The sequence below is a fragment of the Manacus candei genome, unplaced genomic scaffold (genome assembly GCF_025592945.1).
Source record: "Manacus candei isolate 608988 ecotype Guabito, Panama unplaced genomic scaffold, ASM2559294v1 h1tg000043l, whole genome shotgun sequence".
NCBI lineage: Eukaryota > Metazoa > Chordata > Aves > Passeriformes > Pipridae > Manacus > Manacus candei.
Window position 1 is genome coordinate 1704511 of NW_026138091.1, and position 23951 is coordinate 1728461.

Consider the following 23951-nt stretch of genomic DNA (forward strand, 5'->3'; position numbering starts at 1 on the left):
TATAAAATAATTGAACAAAACTACAGAGATCTAGATGAGTTCTTTCTTTCTAGCCTGCACACAATCTAAGAAAAGGAAAACGTTTGTTCTGAAGAGGTTTATTTTGTGGCAATATTTGCTGTCAAACTCCTAAACCTAGTATATAAAAATCATTCAAGTCTATAAAAACTTAATCATAAAAGGCACATAACCTGACACAGAGTAATTCTATTATAAAGCTCAGTAATCAGTCACAGGACTAGAATTCCCTGAATGCCTTAAGGAAGTGTAATTGTGACCTGATTATTCTCAATTAGGACAAGGAAAGTAAGGCTGGCATCAGTAGTATGCATTTTTTTGAAAAGAGGTTAATTTCCCTAAATTAGAAATAGTTATGATCTTAGCAGAATGAAAAAAAATAGCAGACGAATACAGATGAGAGCTGCAAATTCTGTAAGAAGAATATATCAGATATTCAAAAAATAACGAAGAAATGAGACAGCTATTGACTGATGACTTGTTTCCAGACCTGAAACATTAAGGGTGGTAATTTGAAAAAAGTATAATCCCAAAAAATCCAAGCTGTTAAAAGAGAGGAAATAGATTAAAAATCATATACATTACTAGCTACAAAGTAGATAAAGTAATAACAGGAGGGATGAGTATAGTGTAAAAATTCATAGCTACCTGGAAAAAAAAGAAGATATTTTTTCTATATCATTTAAAAAGGAAACTTTACTAAGGCCTTTACTAAGTGGATATGAAAAAGTTGGTCGCAGGAGAGCACAACAAAAACTTTCAGAAATGCATCTGGAAAGAAGTTTGTACAGCAAGGTGATTTGGGGTAGAGTCCGTGAAAGGAGGAGAAAATGACCTGGTAAAGAACTACTGGAGGAGTATTGTGTAAATGGTGTGAAGCTCACAAGAAATCTGGCAAATGGATGGACCTCAAGATTAAAAGTTCACAGCTGCTGGCAATGGCTTCTGGACTGCAAATGGCCACACTAGAGGGGGCCTGTTTCACAGCTCATGCCCTTTGGGAAGAAGGGTTTATCTAGAGAGACACTTACGCAGATGCTGACTGGGATGGTTTCATTGACGTTGCCCCACACTCTCCTGAGTTGTGGGGTAATTTAGGTGAGGAAGGAAGAGAGGAGTCTGTCAGCTCTTCTATGTCCGAATGTGAGGAAGGAGGTTTGGTGGACTTTTTCTTTCCAAAGGCCTGTTTGAAAGAGCTTCTTAGCTGGAAAACAAACACAGAGCAAGGTAATTTTCCTCATCACAGCACTTAGTGTGCAGCTCATCTTTTGAAAAGTTAGTTTGCAGATGCCATCCTAGCCACTGCCTGAGGTCAGTATGCAGAAGCAAGGTATTAACATATGCAACACAGTATCTCTAGAAACATGATACAGTGCTTTGTTTTGACTTTATTAATCCAGCAGAGTGCAAAAGTAATGCTATGGAAAAAGTGCAGTATTGAGTGGTATGACTGTGGGGTAGGGGTGCTCATTTAAAGCCATTAAGCCCTGGTGGAATCCCATTCTCATGGTACTCGCTTCAAGGGGTGGCTTTAAATAACCACTTTGCATATAGGTACAGGTAGAACCTGCTGTTACTAAATGTGGAAATCAAAAGACAAGTCCAATTTACTGGGTTTGCCAATTTACTTTCACCATTAAAACTTTGAATGGCCAAGCTATGCAAATGCTATGGTTTGGATTGCAAGCGAGAGGATTCAAGCTGGGACATGAGGTTTGCTCTGTTGTACTACTGAAAAGAATGTTAGCTGAAAGGTATATACTATTTGTTGCAGTTTCCTTTAGAGTGGTAAGATCTCTGAACATACAAGCATTGCCTTTTCCCTCTAGAAGCTCTTATCCAGTATTTAAAAGGGACAGAATAGCCAAAGAGCCATTTATTTCAAGAGCCAAGATGACAACAGTTTTGTGTGCAGTGAATTTTAAGGAGCCCATTCATCGATACCTTTACCTAAATAAAAAAGTTGCTCATCTTAGGAAAAATGTGGGTTTTGTTTTTTATTTTCAGAAAGTTGTTTTGATCAAAATTGTACAGAACTCAATGACCAACTGATTCCTTTATAAAAAATGAGGTATTCAAACACGTCATTTTCATGGTATAATTGGAAAGTGGGGAGTGTGACCACCGATCATAATGAGAAACAAGTCCTTTCCAGCTCATGATATCTAATAAGAAAGAAATGGGTTTTGGCTACATTCTCCCTTTCTATAGCCTAAACTTTGAGATTAAAATTAATAGAGACAAACTGAGAAGATATACAGGATAATCTGTTTTTAGAAGGTATAAAAGCCTGCTGCCAAAATAAATAGCAATCATGCCAAGATAGGGGTTTTTTTATAGATGCATGCCAACTTTTCCATGGTTTATATTCACCTCACTTCCTTTAGAGTTCACCTTGCAGAAACATGAAAGAGTGTGGAATTACAAATCAAGGGATTGAAGGCTTATCAGTATTTTAAAACAAATGTTTATGCAGGTAATATTTTTAAAACAACAAAAACGTATTTTCTGATTGTTTAAAGTGTTTGATTAAACCTTTAGCACTATGTGGTATTTGTATGTTCCAGTTAAGAAGCATCTTAATTTCTTTAAAAACTCTGTACTACTTTTAAATGAGAATTTTTACAGATGTCAACTCCCTCCATTGCTGCGTAACATATTTGAGTCAAGCCTTTGAATCAAATTCCAAGTGAAGAAAAATCAAACAGGGTTTCAATGTGGCCCAGAGATGGTTTTGGTCAGAACACCTATTTTAAGGTTTTTAGTTTTTGAGCTTATTTGCAGTTGTTGTGTTCTTGTTTTTTGTGGGTTTGTTTGTTTTGTTTTTAATTACCTTGACTTATGCAAATAAATCTGGGCTGATATTCAACAATTTTTAGTTTGCTGGTATAGTCACAGTATGGCTACATATGAATTGCTTTATATCCATCTGACCCCACAGGAATATTGTAGATGAAATGTACTGTCATGTTACTCAGACACTAGTAAATGACATAATAGCTAAAAGATAGTTTTAAACCTGCTATGTACTTACCCAGTTTTTCTTTTTCTTTTTCTTGGAATCAGCATCATTACCACTGCCAATGCTTGAATGACTTGTAGCACTGTTGATACTGGAAACACTTTCTGAAGAATGTTGCCGCCTTATACGTAAATCTAAAGAAAAGAAATTACTTTGAAATCCATCTGTTTCTGTTTCAACATAATAATCATTTTTATATTTATGTAGCATCTTCCTCCTCAAAGGGAGTCTAAATGAACATAAATGACATTGATGCTTGTAGTGGCTCAGATTCAAGTTATTGCTGCCTGCGAGAAACCACATAGGGATCAATGGGGATGGGTACAACTAGTCTAACACTTGAGAGATTCTCCAAACTGGGGTGTTACTGCCCTGAAGGCAATGACCCTGCACACCAATCTATGCACACATAACCTCATATCTGAACAGTGTCTGTTACAGATGGATTACTTGACTTATTATTGTCACATGTACTACATTTCTGAGGAGTATAGGCACTATTTGACTTGTAGCAGCACTAATGAGTGTTCAGATGTTACCTTCTAATATACCATGATGGAAATAAACAGGCAGGAGTTCATTAAAAATAAATGAAACAAAATAACCAAGAAGTGGAGAATATTAGAAATGGTTAGTGAGGCTTTTGAGTTTCAATTTCTTAAAAGACTTTGATAACTATATCTTAATCACTGGAAAATATTCTTGCAGAACCCGTCTACTAATATCAAGTAAAGTTACTTTTCGGATTATTTTCTACTTCCTAGAAGTTAGCTTTGCTATACTCAAGTCATGCAGTGAAATGACCTTAAGGCAAACATCTAAATAATGAACTCTCTAAAGAAAGATCAATGACACTTTAAAAAATGAATACAGTGATTATTTTTCTTCTTCAAGTAATTCCTTTGCTGTTGCTTATCAACAGGCACTTCTGAAGTATATATTTATCATGTGATAGCTGCCTAACTGCAACGACAAATTAATTCAACTTCTGGAATTTAAAATACCTGCTTTCCTGCACTGATTCAGCACTTCGTAAAGGAGCTGAGCTGTTTTCAGTTCATCTCTTAACAATGAGATCACCAGTTTACAAAGCTACAAGTTTGATTGGATTTCCAAGCTATAAACATGTTACATCATAAGATTTCACTAGTGTCTTGAGTGTATTTCAGTACACAACTGCAGCGACATGGTTAACTCTTGACATCCAGCAATCTATTCCTTGCCACCCAGTTCTAAGATGATAAAGCTCCAGGAACTTTGGCAGACAGAAAGCTTCTGCAAGGTTCCAGCTCTGGAAATACCACAAGTATGCCTACCATTCACTGCAGAATGTGCTTGCCCTTGCAACAGAGTCCTCAAACAACAGAAAAAATAGTGACTTAACTTTTTTTTTCACCTGAGGAGAAACTCTTTATTTATTTTAACAGTAAGAAAACCATACCTTTGTGGGTATGATCAGGACCATTCAAGGCTCCTTGAATAGCAGCTTGTGCGGCAGAATTCTGGGCTTTCAGCATTTCAATGGTTTCCCTCAGCTCTATAAGTTCAGACTCCTGTGGGGAGAGCAAAGAGATGTCAAAATATATATCAAAAGAAAAATGTTTGTCTAAGTTTAAAAATAATTACAAGTGTGGTTGAACTAAAGTTCATAGGACTGCTTGGGTGAACATAAGGGCAACAACTAAATAGAATGCATACTTTTTCTCCAAAGATATCAAAGTCAACTAACGTATTCTTTTTCATTTATTCTATATAAAGCAATCATGCTATTTTTAAGAAGAACACATTTTTACTAGAGAATAATCTAAAAAGGGTCTCAATTGAGTATTCAATATAAAATTAAGAGAAATCCAACAGCGTTACTACAAAAGACAATAAAACCATTTGAATAACATCCTTTAGTATATAAGGCTACTGTTTAATGGGTGAATCTCAACCTGAATCTGTGTATTTTTCAAAATATTTAACTTGTTTAATACTAATTCAATTTAAAAGCCCCTGTTTAATAGCAACTGTCCTGTGAGTTAAAGCAAAATTACTCCATTTGAGTGCAGGAAGTTCTGTATTAGAATGCACAGTTGATTTTTATTGAAAAATAACTTTTATTACTGCTTTTATTACTTCCATGTCTGTCCAGCCTGTACTTATATAATGAGGGTTAAAGGAATTTAAACTCAACAGCATAGAAAAGAAATGAAGGAAAAGAACATGTTCTAAATCTTTTGGGAAAGAAACTTGGAAATGATCAGTTTCAATGTCACCACTTAACCTCTTCTGGAAAGAAAACCCTCTTAGGGAGATTGTAAAACAGTCAAGAGCTTTGGTTCTACGAAGTTTCCATTGAGTTTTGGTGGTGTTGTTTTTTTTTTTTCCCCCTATGATGAGAAAAAAGCAAGCAATACAAATATTTGCTATCCAGTTCATAATGTGTCTCACCACATTTCATCTGTTGGTGCTCAAGCAGACTGTGAAATGTTATTTTTGTAGACAGTTACACTGACTCCAGTGGTGACTAACAGCTCACTGATAAACAGTTTCTTTCACAGTTTGGCTCAATGAGGGCTTTCTGTTTACAGGATATTTTTCAAAATGAATAAGGCTAGAAAGATGCAATCCTGGAAAGTAATAAGCAGCTTCTTAATCCTGAGCATGGTATAAAGGTGTACATTAAATTTACTCCCTATCAGGTTTAGATTTTTTCCCCCATTAGACAAAACACAGATAAACCCAAAATTGTTTACTCATGAATAGGATGCCTAACTTGCATTAACTCCCTGAATGGAGTTATTTTTCTCTACTTAAAAATTCTTTCCTTCCTGTAATTCTATCATTCTGACAATGCTGGCAGGCTGGAAAGAAGCACTACAGCAGCTTATGATCAGTCTTTGTTACGGGATCTTTCAGTACGGAGTAAACCTAGAGTTGCATAAGTTTTAATTAAAACCTGGAAATGAAAGATTTTATCTTCAAACTATTCTATGACATTGTCTATGTAAACCTAATGCTGCACAGTTTAATTCTCCTGGACTTTTATGAAGATGAGACTGTAACAACTATTAAAGAAAGATGTGTCTGCATTATTGTCACAGATGTCCCTGTTTTCTTTCAGTGTTTTTTAAACAAAACTCTAATATAATTTGCTGACTATTTTCCACATTAAAGCATCTGCTTTGGTAAACTTACCTTTTGTTCAGCTGTCATTGTTAGACTTTGCAATCGCCCTGTCATATTTCCCAAGCTTTTTTCGAAAGCTGCTACTAGATGAGCCTGTGAAAGAAAAACAGCATTTGTCATGACAGTAGGACAATTTTCCCAGATCTATTTGATTTTTAAAAATATGTTTTTCCTCCAAGCACATCTTCTCCATCTCTTTTATATTAGTTTTAAACTCAGACTGAGCTAACTTGGAGAGATGAATCAGCCAAGTGAGCCCAGTGTTCCTCAGGCTTCTTTAGCCCCCAGTGAGATTAACTCAGGTATCTCTGCCTGGAACAGAATTATGGATTTAATGCCCTGCTTTGAGTTTACTGATATATTGGCCAAAAGGAGTCTGCTCCCAAATAGAAGTCGAGGAGCAATTATTTTCAATTACTGGACATTTCAAAATGGGAATTCAAGTACTTTATCTTGAAAGGTAAATTTTACCTTCACAAATAAAACTCTCCAGAGAAATCTTGAGTCTCAAACAAAAAATATCACAGTTAGTTTTATAAAAGGTCATTGCTTAGTCTATTAATCTTATATTGATTATAATCTCTGTGTGTTGTGTATATAAAAGTAATGAAAAACTTACGTAAAACAAATGTAACATTTATTATGTGTGCAAGTGTATATATAAAAGACAATCCTGAAAACTGGATGTTCTACTTCTCAATAAGAAAAGTAATAAAGTTGAACCAGATCAAAAGATTTAAAAAAATTAAAGCTGCTTTTTTTTTTTTTTTGTTTCAAACAGCCAGCATCCTACACTTGATATAAGCAAAATTTATACAAAGAATACATCGACTCTTCATTGTTTCTAACTGACATCAAGCTTTGTAGGCAAAGAAGGGCAAGTGGTCATAAAGAAACCAACAATCTAAGCCAGCTTGTACTGTCAAGGGAAAGATTTAATTTCCATGAAATTCCATAAAATTCCATTCATTTGTCTCACAACATCAAATATTAAAAGCAGAAAGAAATACTTATTTTCTCTTTGCTATCTCAAAAGTAGTAACAGGCAAAGTTTTCAAACTTGGCACTTGGAAATATAACTCAAACCTAATATATTTATATGCAGAAATGGATTAACTGAGCTTCTTCATACACAGTGCCTGGCAAATTTTTCAGTTGCAGATTTGTGTGCTTTTACAAACATAGTTTAAATTGTTCAAGTGTACGTAGTTGTACTGAATCTGAGGTATAATTGGGAAAAGATATGGTCCAAAAATTATTTTTTTCTGCATTTGAGGAGAAAGGAAAGAGCTTCTTGCCACCTTGCTCTGTATATTATCTCTCAAATAGAAAAAAAAGACTAACATATATATAATAGTGGCCTACTTCTGCTTCTCCCCTTCAGAGCTATTAACTGATAAGTGGCTTTTATGTTTTGTAAACAATTTTAGAGTGCTATAAACATTTTAGTATCTTGAAAGTTCCTTATTTTATTCTATTAAATTTATGAAAAGTTTCCTCCTTGTAAACTATATTATTTATAAATTATGTATTTAGTTACTTATGGTTATAGTGGTCAATCCACTTGCTTTCTGCATCTGCAGGGATGCCTTAGGGATAATTCTTTTGGTAAAGGATTAACTTTTTATAAACATAAGACTAGATTCATATGCAATTTTTTAAGGATTAATTAGTAAATTGTGTATTTTAACATTTATAACTTAGGCTATATTCTTGAAGTTACAATTTTAGATAAAATGAACCTGGAATATGCATCAAATGAGCCTCTGAAACCATTGATCAATACTACATCCTTTGACTGATTTTACTATTCTATTCCTCTGAGAAGATAATAGTAACTAGTTTCTAAACTTCCTTTTCACTTTAATAATTAGCTGCATATAAAAAATATCTAGACTAATCTATGGTGGTTTATTTCCAAAGATGATGACCACTGACCCAGAACACATTTAGAGACAAAGTAGATTAACTACTAAAGAATAAGAGCCAAATATCTCTTCATTACATGTGTTTAACAGGAAACTAATGGAGCTCACTGTTCCCTGCCTCATAAGAAAATCTATAGCTTGGCTGATGGCCCTTGGTTTTGCTTTACCATGAGAATTACAGTGGGGACCAAAAGCTTGCAAAGAGGAATAATTTGTTTAATTATGCATTGCTTTTGTCCATTTCTCACGATTAGACTATAATAACCAGTGTTCTTTGGTACCAAACTAAGCATATTTGTGCAAAGTATTTTCCTATTTCACAGCTACAACTTCATCCAATATTGTACATGAATAAATCACAAGAAACTTATAGGAAAAATTAAGTACTAAAAAGCATCATTAGAAATGCCATCAAAGGTCACCGAACTGCTAAGTTATTCTGACAGCCTTTAGAGAAAGACAGCCATGTCATGACTATGGGTTCTTACTAAAATTCAGACTGTGACAGACTATATCACCTTCTTTAAGTATCATAGTGAATTTTTTGCATCATAAATGTAATTGGATCAGGATAATGGATTCCTCCAAATTCATTTGAGAAAAAGACTATCCCATCCTTATTTGCTTATAATAAAGAAACATAATTCAAAGTCCCATCAACCAAAGACTATTCAAGAAAGAAACTTTCACTGCTTTGTTCATTACTTTAAATGTTTATTACAACAGAATACTATTCTATGAAACACAAAGTATTAATTTTCCCCCGAAGAAATACTACACAACAAAATAAGAAAAGTTAGTTTGAAAAAGACTAGATTATAATTATATTTATATGTGTATTGAAGTATGCATAAAACATATGTATATGTATATATTCCTATTCGAGGTCAGGCTTTGCATTTAAACATCTGAATGCAAAATATTTCAGAAAACAATTAAAGCAAATAGAAGGAAGTACCTGTGTCTTTAATAATACTCACCAGAAATTAAAAATTCTAACTAGAAACCTATTTTACACTTACAATATAGTAATTTATTTTCATTGCATTGCTAATCTTCAGTTTCTGGGGATTATTTAATTTATCTAAAAAGTTCTATTCTTGTATTCTCATAAAAATATTTAGGAATTTTTATATATATATATAAAGTTACAGTCAGTCTCTCACACCTTAGAAATCTCTGTGTTAGGTTCAGTAGTTTCATTCATGGAGCACATAAATAATTGGAATACCTCAAAAAGTAGCCTGAATACTGAATGTACTTTAAATAATACTCATTCTAAAATAAAAATATATCTCCAAAATTCAATGCAGTATTTGCACTTGGAAATAAATATCCTAGAATTAGAATTAAGTAAGTGGGTATTACTGGAAGTATGCCTACAGCAAAATATATCCATCACTAACATGATATACATATTAGATACATAGATGATGCATGATGTACATATATGAATTAATTTTGACTTCTATTAACATGTGAAATTCCCATTAGAAATAGTCAAAGCGATGTATGCACAGGGAATGACTTCAGTGCTAAGATGACAGATTTGATTTTAGACATTTCCTTCTTAGTAAATGATCCTAGCCAGGCAAACCCCAAACACCTCAGCTCTTAGGCTTACAGCCTATTGTGAATGTGACATTGGCATATGAAACATCTATCTTCTGACACACTTTATGATTTGACCTGGAGTGTTCATATTTATAAAACAAAAGTAAATAAATAAAGTTCCTCCCACCTGACACGGCTGAATGAAAGGAAGTGTGAAAGGCCAGAAGGGATCGAGCTGATTGCAAGCAGCAACCGTACATCTGGTAGCCTTTTCTGTTTGCTGCCTGCTATTGTCTTGTTGCTTGACTGTAGGATAGTGGTTCAGAGCTGGCCAAACAAGAGTATTAGCCAGCGAATCCCTTCCACTTTCTACTGGCATCCTGGTTCTACTACAGTTTGTAAGCATGCAGCCTTCAGCTTTATACAGTACAAAGCACTGATCAAAGTCTCTCTGAACAGGCTGGTTCAGGCTGCTCGCTGGAATTTGAGCCCTTGTCAGTCATGTAGGAAGTCTGCTGGTTGGACACTTTCTGCTCTGAAAACAGGCCCTTCCTTAATTAGTATAGAGATTTGCCCTTCAGCCACATTGAGACAGGCACCAGGGATAAAGCCAGAATCTCAGAAAAAATCTGTAAATTAAGCATCCAAACAACAGCTGGGTCCTGTTTGAATTTAATCATATGCAGGCAAAACACTTTGGGGTTAATCAAATGAAATAAATTGCTGAAAACAAGCATAGCACTTGAGTCCAGCCAACAAAACCTGAACAATAAACAAAACCAAATAATAAAAATTCTGGCAGACTTTCCAAAAATGCCTGAGAAATGCTGTAACTTCCAAATGACAGACTTTAGTATAAAATAATATATTAAGCAAAGGCTTGATGAAATAGGTAAAATTTCAATCTGCCAGTCTTTTAATGACATATGTACTAATGTTACCAACAGTCTTCCAGGAGAAGCAAAGAAAGGCACAAATAGCGTTGAAATAAGATAATTAAGATGCTCTTTTTTTTCACTCCTGTACAATACTTTTGCTCAGTTCTACAAAGGGAAATGGTAACAACAAATTCACACTCGAAATGAACTGTGAGGGAACAAGATTTCTGGCTCTTAAGAGTTTCCTTCTCCAGACCACAGCAAGGAAAAAAGCACTGCCTATTTTCGGACAGGTATGGAAACTAGGAGGAGTTCAGGACTAATGCTAAGATGAATGCAATTATAGCAAAGGCATCAGAAGGGACAGTGTATTTTTCTGGTTAGTAAAGGTACCACAGAAGATACTCTGTTCATACAGTACTCTACCTGCCAGAGATGGATGTATCTACAGGTAGTGATCAAACTTTTCTGCATTAAACTTAATGTTGAGGTTTTAGCCCACCAATGTGCAAATGTGACTCAAAATGAGAGCCTTAGTACTATTATCAATTAACTGATTTGATTTCTTCTCTGAGAATAAATTCCAGATTTTGTCATTAGGACTATTTCTCCTTAAAAATGCAGGGACTGGTGAAGTATGTCTCAGACCAGACGATAAATAATAAATGAATACATGCAAGGAAAGCATTTCTAAGGCAGTACAAGTTCATGAAAATTAGAGGCCCATCTGGGTTTTTCATGTTTGTCAAATTAAATCAATATTTGTTAATTACTCTCATAGTTTTTTATGAAAAGTATACAATTACTGGCATTTAAATATCAATTCTGTAATTACAGTTAATGGACAAACTGCTTTACTGTCTGCAGAGTAAAGTGAGAAATGGTACCAAGAGCCTGAATTATCACCTGGAACAGACACAAGCCCACCACAGGAAAACAATTTAATTTTACTGATGTAACACATGATTCTGCTCAGAATCATGGAATGGTTTAGATTGAGAGGGACTTTTAATGATCATTTAGTCCAACCCCTGGCTGTAGGCAGACATGTCTTTCACTAGATCAGGGGCTTGCTGGAATCAAGATAACTCCTCATCACTCTCTACAACTACCTGAAAGGAGGTTGTAGCCAGATGGGAGTTGGCCTCTTCTCCCAGGCAACCAGCAGTAGGACAAGATGGCACAGTATTATGCTCTACCAAGGGAGGTTTAGGTTGGATATTGGAAGAAATTTTTTACAGGGAGAGTAATCAGACATTGGAATGGGCTGCCCAGGGAGGTGGTGGATTCACCGTTGTAGTGGATTGACCCTGGCCAGATATCAGGTACCCACAGAAGCTGCTCTCTCACTCTCCCTCTGCAACTGGACAGAGGAGAGAGAAAAAAAACAGCTAAGAATTCATGATTCGAGATAAGAGCTGGGAGAGGTCAGTGGCTGATTACCTTCATGGGCAAAACAAGAGTCAAATTGGGGATAGTACTTAAATTTATTACTAACAGGATAAGAGCCAAAGAGTGAGAAATAAAACAGTCTTAAAAACACCTTCCCCCCACCCCTCCTTCCATCCATGTTCTCCCTCCTCCTCCCCAGCGGTGCAGGGGGACGGGGAATGGGGGTTACAGTCAGTTGTTGTTTCTGCCACTGCTCAGGGAGAGGAGTTCTTCCCCTGCTCCCATAGGGTCCGTCCCATGGGAGATAGTCCTTAATGGACCTCTCCAACATGAGTCCATCCCTAGGGTAGCAGTTCTTCCCAAACTGCTGTCCCATGGGTCACTCCTCCATGGGGTGTAGTCCTTCATGAATGAGCTGTACCGACCTGGATCCCCCACAGGTGCCACAAGTCCTACTCGGGAAAAACCTGCTCCAGCGTGGGCTTCCCTCTCCACGGGCCGCAGGTCTCTGGCGGGACCCTCCTCCATCCTGAGCCTCCCGTGGGGTCACACCTTTCATGCATCCACCTGCTCCAGCATGGGCTCCTCCGTGGGCTGCAGGTGGGTCTCTGCACCCTGATGGTGCTCCATGGGCTGCAGGAGTGCAGCTGCTCCACCATGGTCTGCACCACGGTCCTGAGCACCTCCTGCCCCTCCTTCTGCACTGACCTTGGTGTCTATACTGTTATTTCCATGTTCTCACTCTGCTCTTCCATGACTGGAATTTCTTCTGTGCAACAATCTTCTTTTTCTTAAATATGTTGTCACAGAGGCGTTACTGTCACTCCTTGGCCAGCGGCAGGAAGTCCATCCTGGAGCCGGCTGGCATTGGCTCCACAGGACAGGGGAAGCTTCTAGAGCTCCTAACAGAAGCCACCCCTCGCTACCAAAACCCAGCCACAGAAACCCACTACAACCGTCTCTGGAGGTTTTTAAGATGAGACTGGATGTGGCACTTAGTGCCATGGTCTAGTAACTACGGTGGTGTTGGATCAAGGGTTAGACTTGATGATCTCAGAGGTCTTTCCCAACCTGGTTGATTCTGTGATTCCTCTGGGTAACACCAGGGAACTCAGAGTGGAGATGGGAAAGTCTGTGACTGTGCAGTGTCACAAGCCCAGCCCACCTCCCTGTGCTCCTCACTTCCATGCAGAGCTGCTGCACCACTGCATTCTTGGTGGAAAGAAAAGTGCCCTGCAGAGAGCAACAGCCTCATTAGTAAACACAACTACCTGAGGCATACTGACTGTCTTAGCTCTTCTGACCTCTCAGTGTTGGTTTTGGTTTGTTGCTCTCAGGATGGGTGAATGAACTGCCCAACCTGGCAAAGATGAAGGTCAATGTCTAAAATATATGAATTAAGGAACCCTGTACCCATTAGATATGCTGGCTATTCTAGCTATACATTCTCAAATGAATAACTCAACTTGAAATCCAGATTTTGAATTTACAAACATCACAATGTCCCATATAATCTGCTTCACTAGTTCATTCTCAGTACTCAGAAGAGTCTGGCAATGTACACTGCTACAGATGTACAAATACCCACAGATGTTCTGCAGCCACCTGAACAGAGAAAGAAGTGCTAAGCATATCTCTTTCACGTTTTCATGTGTGGCAGTCTTAAGAACACAAGCAGCTTCCACAAAGCTGGAGATTATTTTCTCACAATATGAACACAGTGCTACTTCATCAACTGAAATAATTTCTTTAAAATTATGGTATTCATAGATCTAAACACTCAGGACACCAACATTTCAAAGAAATGCACTCTATGGGTTGCCCAACACATCAGGAAACTGCTTTCTTGAACTGCAAAATGATGGTCTCTTGCAACTGCATCTCAGCTTTCCTTGGTAGCAGTAACTACAATTATATCCTGATTTGCATTTAAAAATCAATACGACAGATTGTTCAGTAACTATCCAGTAACTTCACCTGACACCACAGTAACCAGACAGGATTGTAGCTCTCATTCCATGTGGGGTGTTATTTTCAGATAATGTGTTCAATAACTCATATTACCAGTATATGGCAATTGGAAGGAACACCAGGGAATATGTCTGTGAAATAGCCCAGTTTTTATTAGGGATATATTAGCACTGTTGTTGCAGCATGTGAATTCTAGATACACTTGTATACTGTGCTTCCCTTCACACCTGTCTGCATTTTGGGAACTTTATCTTTGTGAAATGGAACTCTAATGAATTTTATCAGAATATGCAAATCATGCCCCTTCTTTGGTTGTGTCTCCTTAATTTTGGCCTTTTTTTATAGTTGATTCTGAGAAAAGAGTGAAACTTAACAGGAAAGGACTGTTGTCACACCCAAAGTGTGGAACCTCTCCTTTCCATTTCCACTGCCACTTTCGATTTCTTTTAGAAACGGATTTCTTCTCCTGGAAGCTGGGGCAACATAAACATTTAATGAAGTAATTAATTTGAAAAACACCAAAATAAACAGATAGTAAGAGTCTCGCAGACTACATGTTGAGTAACAGCTATTAGCCAGTCTGATAATGGGTTCTTTGATACTGTTTATGATCACAAGCAAAACTACTCACATTTGCTGAAAGTTGAGAAGTAAGTGTAGCAACTTTCTCTTGTGATGCAACCAACTCTCTCCGCAGTTTCTGAATTTGCTAGAAAAACAACAGACTGCTGTCAGTATTTCAGCAATTCCTTTTGTTGTGGTTATTTTGATATGTTTTCTTAAGAGATCACAAATAAGTTTACAGCATCTTAGTTTCTCATTTTAGTTTCCAAAATATCCAGAAAAACAAAATATTAAAGTTGATTCTTAGTGTTGCTCCAACTACTTTTTTGTAGTTAACCAGTGTATGAGCTAGGATTTCAGTTAAGGGAGCACACATGGGCAAATGCTTAATCACCTCATATGTACAATCCTCTGTTTGCAAGTGAAATGTCATGCTTTTTTACCCAATCCCATAAGTTCCAAACATATCTTTCGTGCAATCAAGGAAAGCAGCCCTGGATGTGGCTTGAGATTTTGAAACATGAATGCATTTGGGTGAGGTTCACTGTGCCTGACTGTAGACATGATGCAACCAACTTATGTTAAAAGTCTACATTAGACTAAGATAAAGTGACAAAAAGTACTACCCCATTGCCTGGCATGAAGAAGGCTTTGATGGCTACCTCAGACACAGATTTTTGCTTTGTGGATGTCCAAAATTAGGTGAGGTAAAGTAGTATTTTTTTTCTTTAACACAATGCTTCCTACAGTCCCTGCGATTCAAACATGCAGCCTCTTTAAACCTTATATAGTATTCAAAAACTTGCTTGACAACTTACAAAAATAAATGTCACTTTAAATGTGTTTGTTGACATGAAAATAAACTTAGTTCAAGATTCCTGTATCCTTTAATGACAAACAGAATCCTTAAGAGATTTACATTACATCCTGTTTACATTGCAGCTGGGATAGATATCTAGCATGAAGCTTGCATACCATTTTAAGCTCTTTTAACCCTATTTGAGATGTTACTGGGACTTCTGGGCATTGTACTGAACTTAAGCACAGCATGGGATTCACACTGAAAACCCTTTCGTATTCAGACATAAAAGAAATTATTTCAGACTAGAGAAGCAAAATGTGTGAAGCTAGCCTAGGAAAGGGAACATATAACAGCCACTACTAAAGACTATTGCAGTGCTTTAGTTTTATGACTCCCATGAAAACCAACAAGGAATATTGCACAAGCTTTAAGAATTAAAGCTAGTATTGTGTACTTCCACAATACAAAAATAGCTAGGTCATTTACACTGGCTCAGTGCAAAGGAGACAGATTATCAAGCTGTTCTCCATCCTGGGCTGACTCTTTTCTTTTTCCAAGTTTTCGGTTTTCAAGTGCAATTATTTGATGTTCCTGCTTAAGCTACACTTTCATCATATTCCTGCAGCTACACAGAGGTAGGTCTCATGAAGTGCTGTTCAATATCTCCTGTAAGAGCATCACAAGAAGACTCAGATACTGAAAAAACATCATGTTGAAACACACAAGAAAGAAATGTTGTTTCACCTCTGTATACAGGCGTATATAGAGGGCAATAAAATAAGAAATTGTAATTTATGCTACTGAGCTATGGCATACCTCTTTAGCTCCTTTGTTTTAATTTTAAAAGAAGTGAGCTTAGATAATTCAGGTAGAAATTATATTGAAATATACTGCACCAAGGAGGAAGAATATGTTTATTTGTTCAACTTCCTCAAAGTATCTTGAAATATCTAGAACAGTAAAAATAGGAGCAGCAAAAATGCATGAGTTGGAAGGCATGTAACTCTGTGAAGTGGAAGTGCACCCCTTGGTGCTGTATTTTATTGCTGTTACTCCTTGGTGCCCTTTTAATACAACCAGGACTTCATTTTGAGAAAGGCTGTAATTGTATCCAGCTGCTGACTCAAGCTTGTCACCCATTCTTATACACTGTGAGGAGAAAGAAGCTATTTTCCATGTCAAATTTGATTTATATCTGAAATCAATCTGCAATGCTCTGAAATCCATCAAAGTGGTCACTTTCAGAAATTTAATATAATGCAAAATGTAAGAGAGAGAAGTTCAAAGCAATCATTTGAAGTATTTTTCTCCTGAAAGGCAGCACATTACCTTGAATTGTACAGTCCTTAAGATCCAGCACAGAGTGGTATTAAGTCTGAAATCCGACCTATCACAACTCCTCAACTCAATGCCCAATTCTCATTGGTTCTTTTCATCTTTTCAGAATGGCAGCCAGGAGGCTTTCTTCAGCACAATGTTAAGAAAACGCCTTCTAGTACACTAAAAGCTGCGCCAGGTTTTTACTTATACTTCTTAAAAGGGGATGCAAAGACACAGAGTGTATTTTTCCCAGTGACTAGGCAGTTTAGCCATAACAAGTAAACAATAAATTATAAAATAACATAATGCTAGGCATAAATATAAAAATGAAGAAAAGTTCTTACCTCTGAATGTGCTTTTTCCTCTGCCTGGAAGAAAACAAAGAAGAAATGGCTTAGAATCAGTGTGCAACATAATCAGGGTAATACAAAATAAGAGCCAGCTACACTGAAGTGAAATGAATAGCTTCATGAATCCATTACATTTAAGGAAGGTATCCAGTAAAAACGACAAATGGAATTCCTTTCAACTTACTGGGCAAGGCTCCAGCTGAAACCCCAAAGAGTATGTCAGCATACTAACAACAGGAAACAGTGGATAAAGGGAGAACAGGACCAGAACTGCAGAAATTGCAGCTATATTTCTAAGATACAAAAGAAAATGTACTATGCTGTCAGTGCATGGACCTTAGTCTGATATAAGCAAACTTTTACACTTCAATGATTATTAGGCCTCCTAGAATTATATTTATTTTACTGCATATTCCTGATACAATAACTAATCCCTGCTAAGAAAAGTTGTCAGTGCACCTGTAAAACATACATGGGAGAAGGTGAGAGGTACTTGCAGTTTAAAGTAATTTCTTCCATACAAAATACTGACCAAAATATTAAGAGCTATCAAGACATGTTAAAGTTTTAACTTAAACTTGCTAATATCATTTAACAATTTTAGATATTTTCCATATTGTAAGGTATTGTGTCATATAATGAAGCTATTTACTCAGCAGCCTTTTCTTTCAACAAGGCAAGAAACTAAACCATTGCAAGACAAACCTTTGAAAGTCATTCAATTTCTAAGCATGGGATTTGTCCTATTTAGGTGACATTTGGTGGACAGAGAAATCTTGCTTTAGTGGGATTCTAATGGAAAGGAATGGAGTGCCTTGAGAAAGGAACCGTTTCACAACATAAAATAAGAATCAGTTAATGTACTGGAAATCGATCCACCCCATAGTCTGAGGTGGCCCAACTTCAGAGAAGCAGTCTAGCATGTTCTGGAAGAGAAGTAAGCAGTAAAAGGAAAATGTAGCTAGAAGAATTATGTATAAATAACACTAGAAACACTGAGAAAACCCATGGTAATGTTTCTGAAGAAGATTCTCTAATATTGGGCAGTCTGTGCTATTACAAATTAATATAGCTGATTTTAGGCCTGTATTAGGCATATATTTTTGCCATTAAAATTTTAATGATTTATTATAGAAATGTTTTATTGCTCTCCCTGGTGTAAGGGGAGAACACTTCTGAAAAATGCCTCTTTCCATACATGCTTACCTCTTAACAGTCACTAAACAGACCATGGTGCTATGATATTAACCTTTGCAACAGCTTTTGACTGAAACTACTATAATACCTGATATATCACTACATGAGGATGATTTAGTATAATGATAGTTTTATTTTCCAGAACTGACATGATGCTCATACTGTGACACACTAACTTTCTGATCTATGTTTGCAAAAAGATCTGCCTACAGAGAAAAAAAAAGAATTCTATTCCCATTATTGTTACTTCAAACAAGCAGTGTGTGGAAAATCACAAAGGGATAGAGAATGACCATGAAAAAAAAATTGAGGTTGATGACCTTTTCCTAAAACTGCTGTATGGGGATGTGGTGTTGTCCTTAGACTGCCAAACCTGTTGATGAAGGCAATGCTCCATGTTGTTACCAGAGGACTCCCTCACTGCACAAGGAAGTGTTGCCTTTCTTCCTGAGTTCAGAGAGGTGGCTACCACAAGTCAGCTTTTGTGGCCAGTATAAGGTAATTGAAAAAGAAAGAAGAGGATTCTGGGGATGCTATCAAGTTAAAAATAAAATCTAACAACCAAATATATCTGAGCAGTTTTTACTTAAGTTCATGCTGACACCATTGTAACTGAGGACTCGGCCATTGCTTCAAAAGGCTCTAAAAGGAAATAATTATTTTTCTCCCTCTACTCCTCCATCTTATGCATGCACCCCATCCTCGTAGAGATTATTTTTCCTATTTTTGAAATGTTAGAATATTAACATACAAATGACATGTCCTCACACATCTCCTTTGAGCTTGGCTTAGCACAATCAATGAAGCCTAGCGAGTCAACTAAATATGTGAAAATTTAAGTGTCTCCCCTACAGAGAAGGAGATTAAAACTGGAGACAATCTTTCATAATTTGTTCAATTTCTCAGAGCACTAGATGTATTCACTGCCAAAACTGAATCAATCTACTAAGTCTGCTTACATGGCATATTTTTGAGTGAAACAAAATGGCTGTCTCTGTACATGCATATTTCTACAAGCTAGATTTCCAGTCTATGCAAGTTAAGTTCTGAAAATTCAAATGCAAGTAAAGAAGAAAGTCAATACATACAGAAAACAGTAGAGAATGCAGAACTTCTGTGTCACTGGACTTACTCATTTCAATGGTAGTAAATCATGAAATGTCTCTTCTGAATATCATATCTAATTCCCAAAGAAACATTCTTCATAGAATAACTTAAAGATTTTCAACTATCCGTTGGTAATAATACATAATGATCTTCATATTTATTTAGTACTTTATCTGAAACTCTCCATTGATTAGGCTGCAGAGAACTGCAACCTGTACCTCCTCTTCCCCACTCCCAAGTAATTAGGGACTGGTCTGGACTAGAATTACTTGCAACTTGCAGTTTAAGGCCTGGAAAAATCTAATGCATGTGTTCTTGATGTTTTAGATATGCTTTTGTATGAACCTTTTTCTAATTAAACATAACTCAGAGAGACACCTGGAAACATGGAGAGGACACAGACTTCATGAATGCATGGGATGAAAGCAGTTAAGTAGGTTGCTCTCCTCTGAAAAGGGGTTACTACAGCATGTAATTGTAGTTAGCAAATAGGTTGCAAAGCAACAGTTGTGTATCCTCAAGGGAATGTCCAAGCATGTTAAACTGCTCCCATATGGATGATTTCTCATTAGTAGAACAACTGAAGCAATAAATTATGCAAAATGTATAACACTCCCGTAAGATAACAAAAAAACATATTAAAACAATAAAATAGAGACAAAAATCAAACCCAGAACAACTTCTGGAGCTAGAAGCAAATCTAATTGGTCTAATTAATTAAGATTAAAATTTTTAAAGTTACTTTTCTCTTTGTAAATAACATCCAAACGCTGTCATTTGCAAGAAAGATCAGTAGACATTTAAACTGCAAATTGTATCTCCCTTACCCTAAAGCAATCTTGCGGTTTTCAAGAAGTGTACCTCAAACAGTGCTAGGATTTAATTACTTTGTAAATTGTGCAATCAGAAAGCTAGCTGAAATTAAGCAAAATCACTCAAAATTATGAACTACAATAGCATAAGGACCCCCCTTAAAGAGACACTTAGACCATTATCTTATTTTTAGCTTTCAAAATGTGTACTAGGTGATTTTAAACTGTTACAAGCAATAAACAAAAAAGATGAAAATAATGTTTTCTAAAATAGCATGCAGTAATAAAAAGTTGAAAATAAACATTCCTACTTTATTGAGGTAAAATTTTAAAATTCTTCCAAATCTCAAAGTATTGAAATTGTCATGAACAATGAACAAGAACCAAGGCAGGCAGAACTTTTTTTACAACGTCAATACTCACCGTAGAGTAGAGAGAGGATGTGCTGGAGACAAGTGATAATGAGGACCCATGTACTTTAAAAAAAAAATAACATGAAATATTGATAAAAGCATAAAACTTCCTCCATGTAGCTCAATAACTAAACAAGTTTTTAAAATGAGAACCAATTTTCTACAAAGAGCAATTATGAGTATAGAAATCTATTGATAGATTTCCCTGCATTTAGAAAGATTGTCCTATACAGATAAAACACTTTCTGTGTATAAGGAAGGAGAGTGAGCCAATGACATTCAGTATTATTATCAGCAAACCAAGCATCTCTTTTGTTATTTTGACAAGAAATCACTTGATAAATACAGTCTTTAGAGAAACTGGAAATTGAGCTGCTTATACATCTGTCCTAAACTGAGCAAATTATTTTAATAAGAGATGATGCTTTGGAGAACAGTTCACATTCCCTGGTGTGAGCTTCCAAGCTTTGGTCAGCACAGTGCTGACTCGTGTAGTTGTGGTCCATGGGAAGGGGTTACTGTGAGACATAGTGCCATTATTTCCACTAATCATCAGTGAATCAATCTCAAGAGCATCGAGGGAATGTTGTAGGGCTGTAATTTAAAAAATGGAGTACCCAGCCAGTCCGAAAATGGCAAGTGAAGACTAAAACTGAAACAAAATTGCCCCTTCTGCTTCTGAGGAAGGCTACACCCATAGAGAATTTTGAAGAAATTAATTTATTTCATCATCTCTTTTTAATTTTGTTTCACAAGTTCTTCTGGTATTTATAATCTGTCAAGGTTTGGTAAATAAATTATTTTGCTTTAATAGTTACTTGGTATCTGTATGCCAAAAACCGACACAAGAATATTTGGATTAGCCAAATGGACTTTAAATCTAGTTTTTTAACTAGGTAAATATTTATAGAAATGCAGTACACTGACCACTGAATTCTGTGGCTGCCAATATATGTTTGCTTTTCAGCCTCTGGTTTTAATCTGTCAGCTAAACTCTCATTTTGGATTTATACGCAGTGGCTCTATGCATTACCTCACTTCTTTCACTTTATCCTTCCTCAGAGCTCCTGTCTTAAAATACATTTGACCTTCCAACAGCATCAATTCATGTCAATCTCTAATGACTGCAAACTGCTGAAATCTGTTTATTATCACTGCATTGACTTTCATTTACTCAGGCTGATCATGGTTATCCACTCCAGCTGGATATGAAACATAACAAATGAAAAAGCTTTCATCAAAGCCACTGCTGACCCATTACTGAAATTCTACATTCAACACCTCTTTTTCTATGCATAAATTATTTTCCTTGTTTTCTCTATTATTCTTCCACTGTTTCCTTTGGTAATTCTGTTCCTCAGCAAAGGGTCTGTATTCAGCTCTGTCCTTGAGTTATGTGATATGCTTCTGTGCAGTCAGCCATCCTTTCCATGCTGGCAACTCACAGCTTGAGTTGTCCTGTACCCTGCTGCTAGTATTATATACCCAGATGTCTGCCTGATATATCATCTAAAATACAGTAAAAGGAATCAAAAAGTAGAAGTGTTACTTGCCTGTTGTTTCATCTAGGACTTTTTTTGTCCCCTTTTATCTCATAACTATGAACTTTAGAGCTAGGGGAAGATTTTTTTATTTGCCTGTTATAAAGATCATTTATACTGTCATTGCTTAGCAGTAGACAATATTGGTGAGATAACATTATAGAGAGAATCTCCACAAAATTTTAGTTGTCTCCTTTTTTTTTTTTTTTAATTAAAAGCTGTGAGAACTTTGCATTCAGGGGAATTGTAAATAATCAGATTTACCAGAAATGTTAGATAGAAGAAAATTTTACAGTGCATTTAATTAGAAGTTATCAGGTACTCTGTGAATAAAAAAAGAGCAAAACCAAAATCAAACCATAACATATTCCCCAAGTTTCAGGTGTTCCACATAGCATTAAAGAAAGCCGACCAACAGTAATAATCTGCATAAAGTAGTGAGTTCAGATTAAATGACAGAATTTAAATATAGAAATTCACATAGTGTTTGCTGTAGGAGGCTGTAGGAAATGACTACAAAAGAAAGGGCATGCTAAGTAGCATTGGTTTTTGGGAAAAAAAAAAAAAAAGGAAGTACAGAAGTAGGAATAAGAAAGCATAGAAACAAAGTAGTCAAGGTATGTTCTGACACTGCAGATTTAGAGGCAAAAAGAATAAAATAATTTTCCAAGAATGGCTTCCTTTCCTCCAAAATTTCTTATAGAGGATTTGTACATGTATCAGAGACACAGCAGTGCATATTACTTGGTGAAAGAAATACCTTCCACGTTTTAGGGTAAGGAAGGCCTGGGAGTCCAACTCAGCAAAATTAATAAAAACTTCACAAAATCATTGAAGTTTTTATGTTGCAGAAGAAATATTTTAAAATTTTACTGCACTTTGGACATCTATTTTGGGAACCATTTGCTGATCCAAATAGTAATCCAGTCTTACCTTCTTCCATGCTGTCCCTGAATGAACCTGAATGACTAATTGCTCGTGGTCTCTCTTCTAAGGACGTAGCACTGCCACACAGTTGGGAATCATCATATAAATCAAAAGAAGTGTCTTGTGCAGGGATGCTGTTTGAACGCATCATGCTGGGTCCAGGAAGGTTAAACTGTGATAGGTTGGTAGGACTCACTAGAATACAAAGCCTTATTAATGAAGCACATTTCCATTAAGTTAATTTTGGTTCTGCAAAAAACTGTAATGTAGGATAAGCGTGGTTAGGTGGACTTCATGCCGTTGAGAAAATGAAAGGCTTTTATTTCTACATTTAAAGACACCACAAAAAGGTGAAGTAGATGACCTTAAAGGAGCTGGAGCTGGATGAGATTAATCCTGTAAAACACACGGTAACACTAACACTGGTGTTTGAACACACTTGTTCACTTTGTCAGCCCAAGACAGAAAATCAACGGCAGAGATTCAAAAGTTAAAAAGGAATAAGTCATAAGTATTTTTTATAAGCATCTCAATTAATTAGTATCTGTATTTTATTGTTATATGCCTACATTACTGTCTACTGTTAAGACCAAGGTTTATTGGCATATGCAAGACGCTTATACTTTGGTTTTCAGGAGCACCTACCACTATATTAGGTAGGTATATTCCCGCATAGGCCAGTTGAATCTCATCCTAATAAACAGGTGTAGTCCGATCACTCATGGTTGAAATCTAGTACAGCACTGATGAACCTACTTTAAGCTTTTGTGAAGTTTGTTTGCCAGTAGGAAGGAAAGCCTGGTTATGGTTCACCTCGACCACACAAATTCAATGCCTAGAAGGAAATTTGTCTAACCAAATTCAGCCTCAGTGTTTGGACTTTTATTTTAGATCATGCAAAATGTGCCTTAAGTTATAAACTACTAGAACAGCTGTGTTGTGAGAACAAATTACTCCATAGGGCTATGATAATGGAAAGAA

The 23951-nt window shown here is 36.3% G+C and overlaps 1 protein-coding gene across 2 annotated transcripts in view; it reads right to left on the reverse strand.

The window, feature by feature from the left end:
- Positions 1-23951, reverse strand: part of NAV3 (neuron navigator 3) — a 254918-nt gene that overhangs the window by 23970 nt on the left and 206997 nt on the right. For both annotated transcript variants that reach the window (XM_051795689.1, XM_051795690.1), the window contains exons 19-26: positions 22977-23165; positions 20513-20565; positions 16968-16991; positions 14569-14646; positions 6224-6307; positions 4482-4593; positions 3053-3174; positions 1050-1222 (exon numbers count right to left, since the gene is read on the reverse strand). In XM_051795689.1, coding sequence (XP_051651649.1) covers positions 1050-1222; positions 3053-3174; positions 4482-4593; positions 6224-6307; positions 14569-14646; positions 16968-16991; positions 20513-20565; positions 22977-23165 — 835 coding nt within the window. The remainder of the gene's footprint in view (positions 1-1049; positions 1223-3052; positions 3175-4481; positions 4594-6223; positions 6308-14568; positions 14647-16967; positions 16992-20512; positions 20566-22976; positions 23166-23951) is intronic.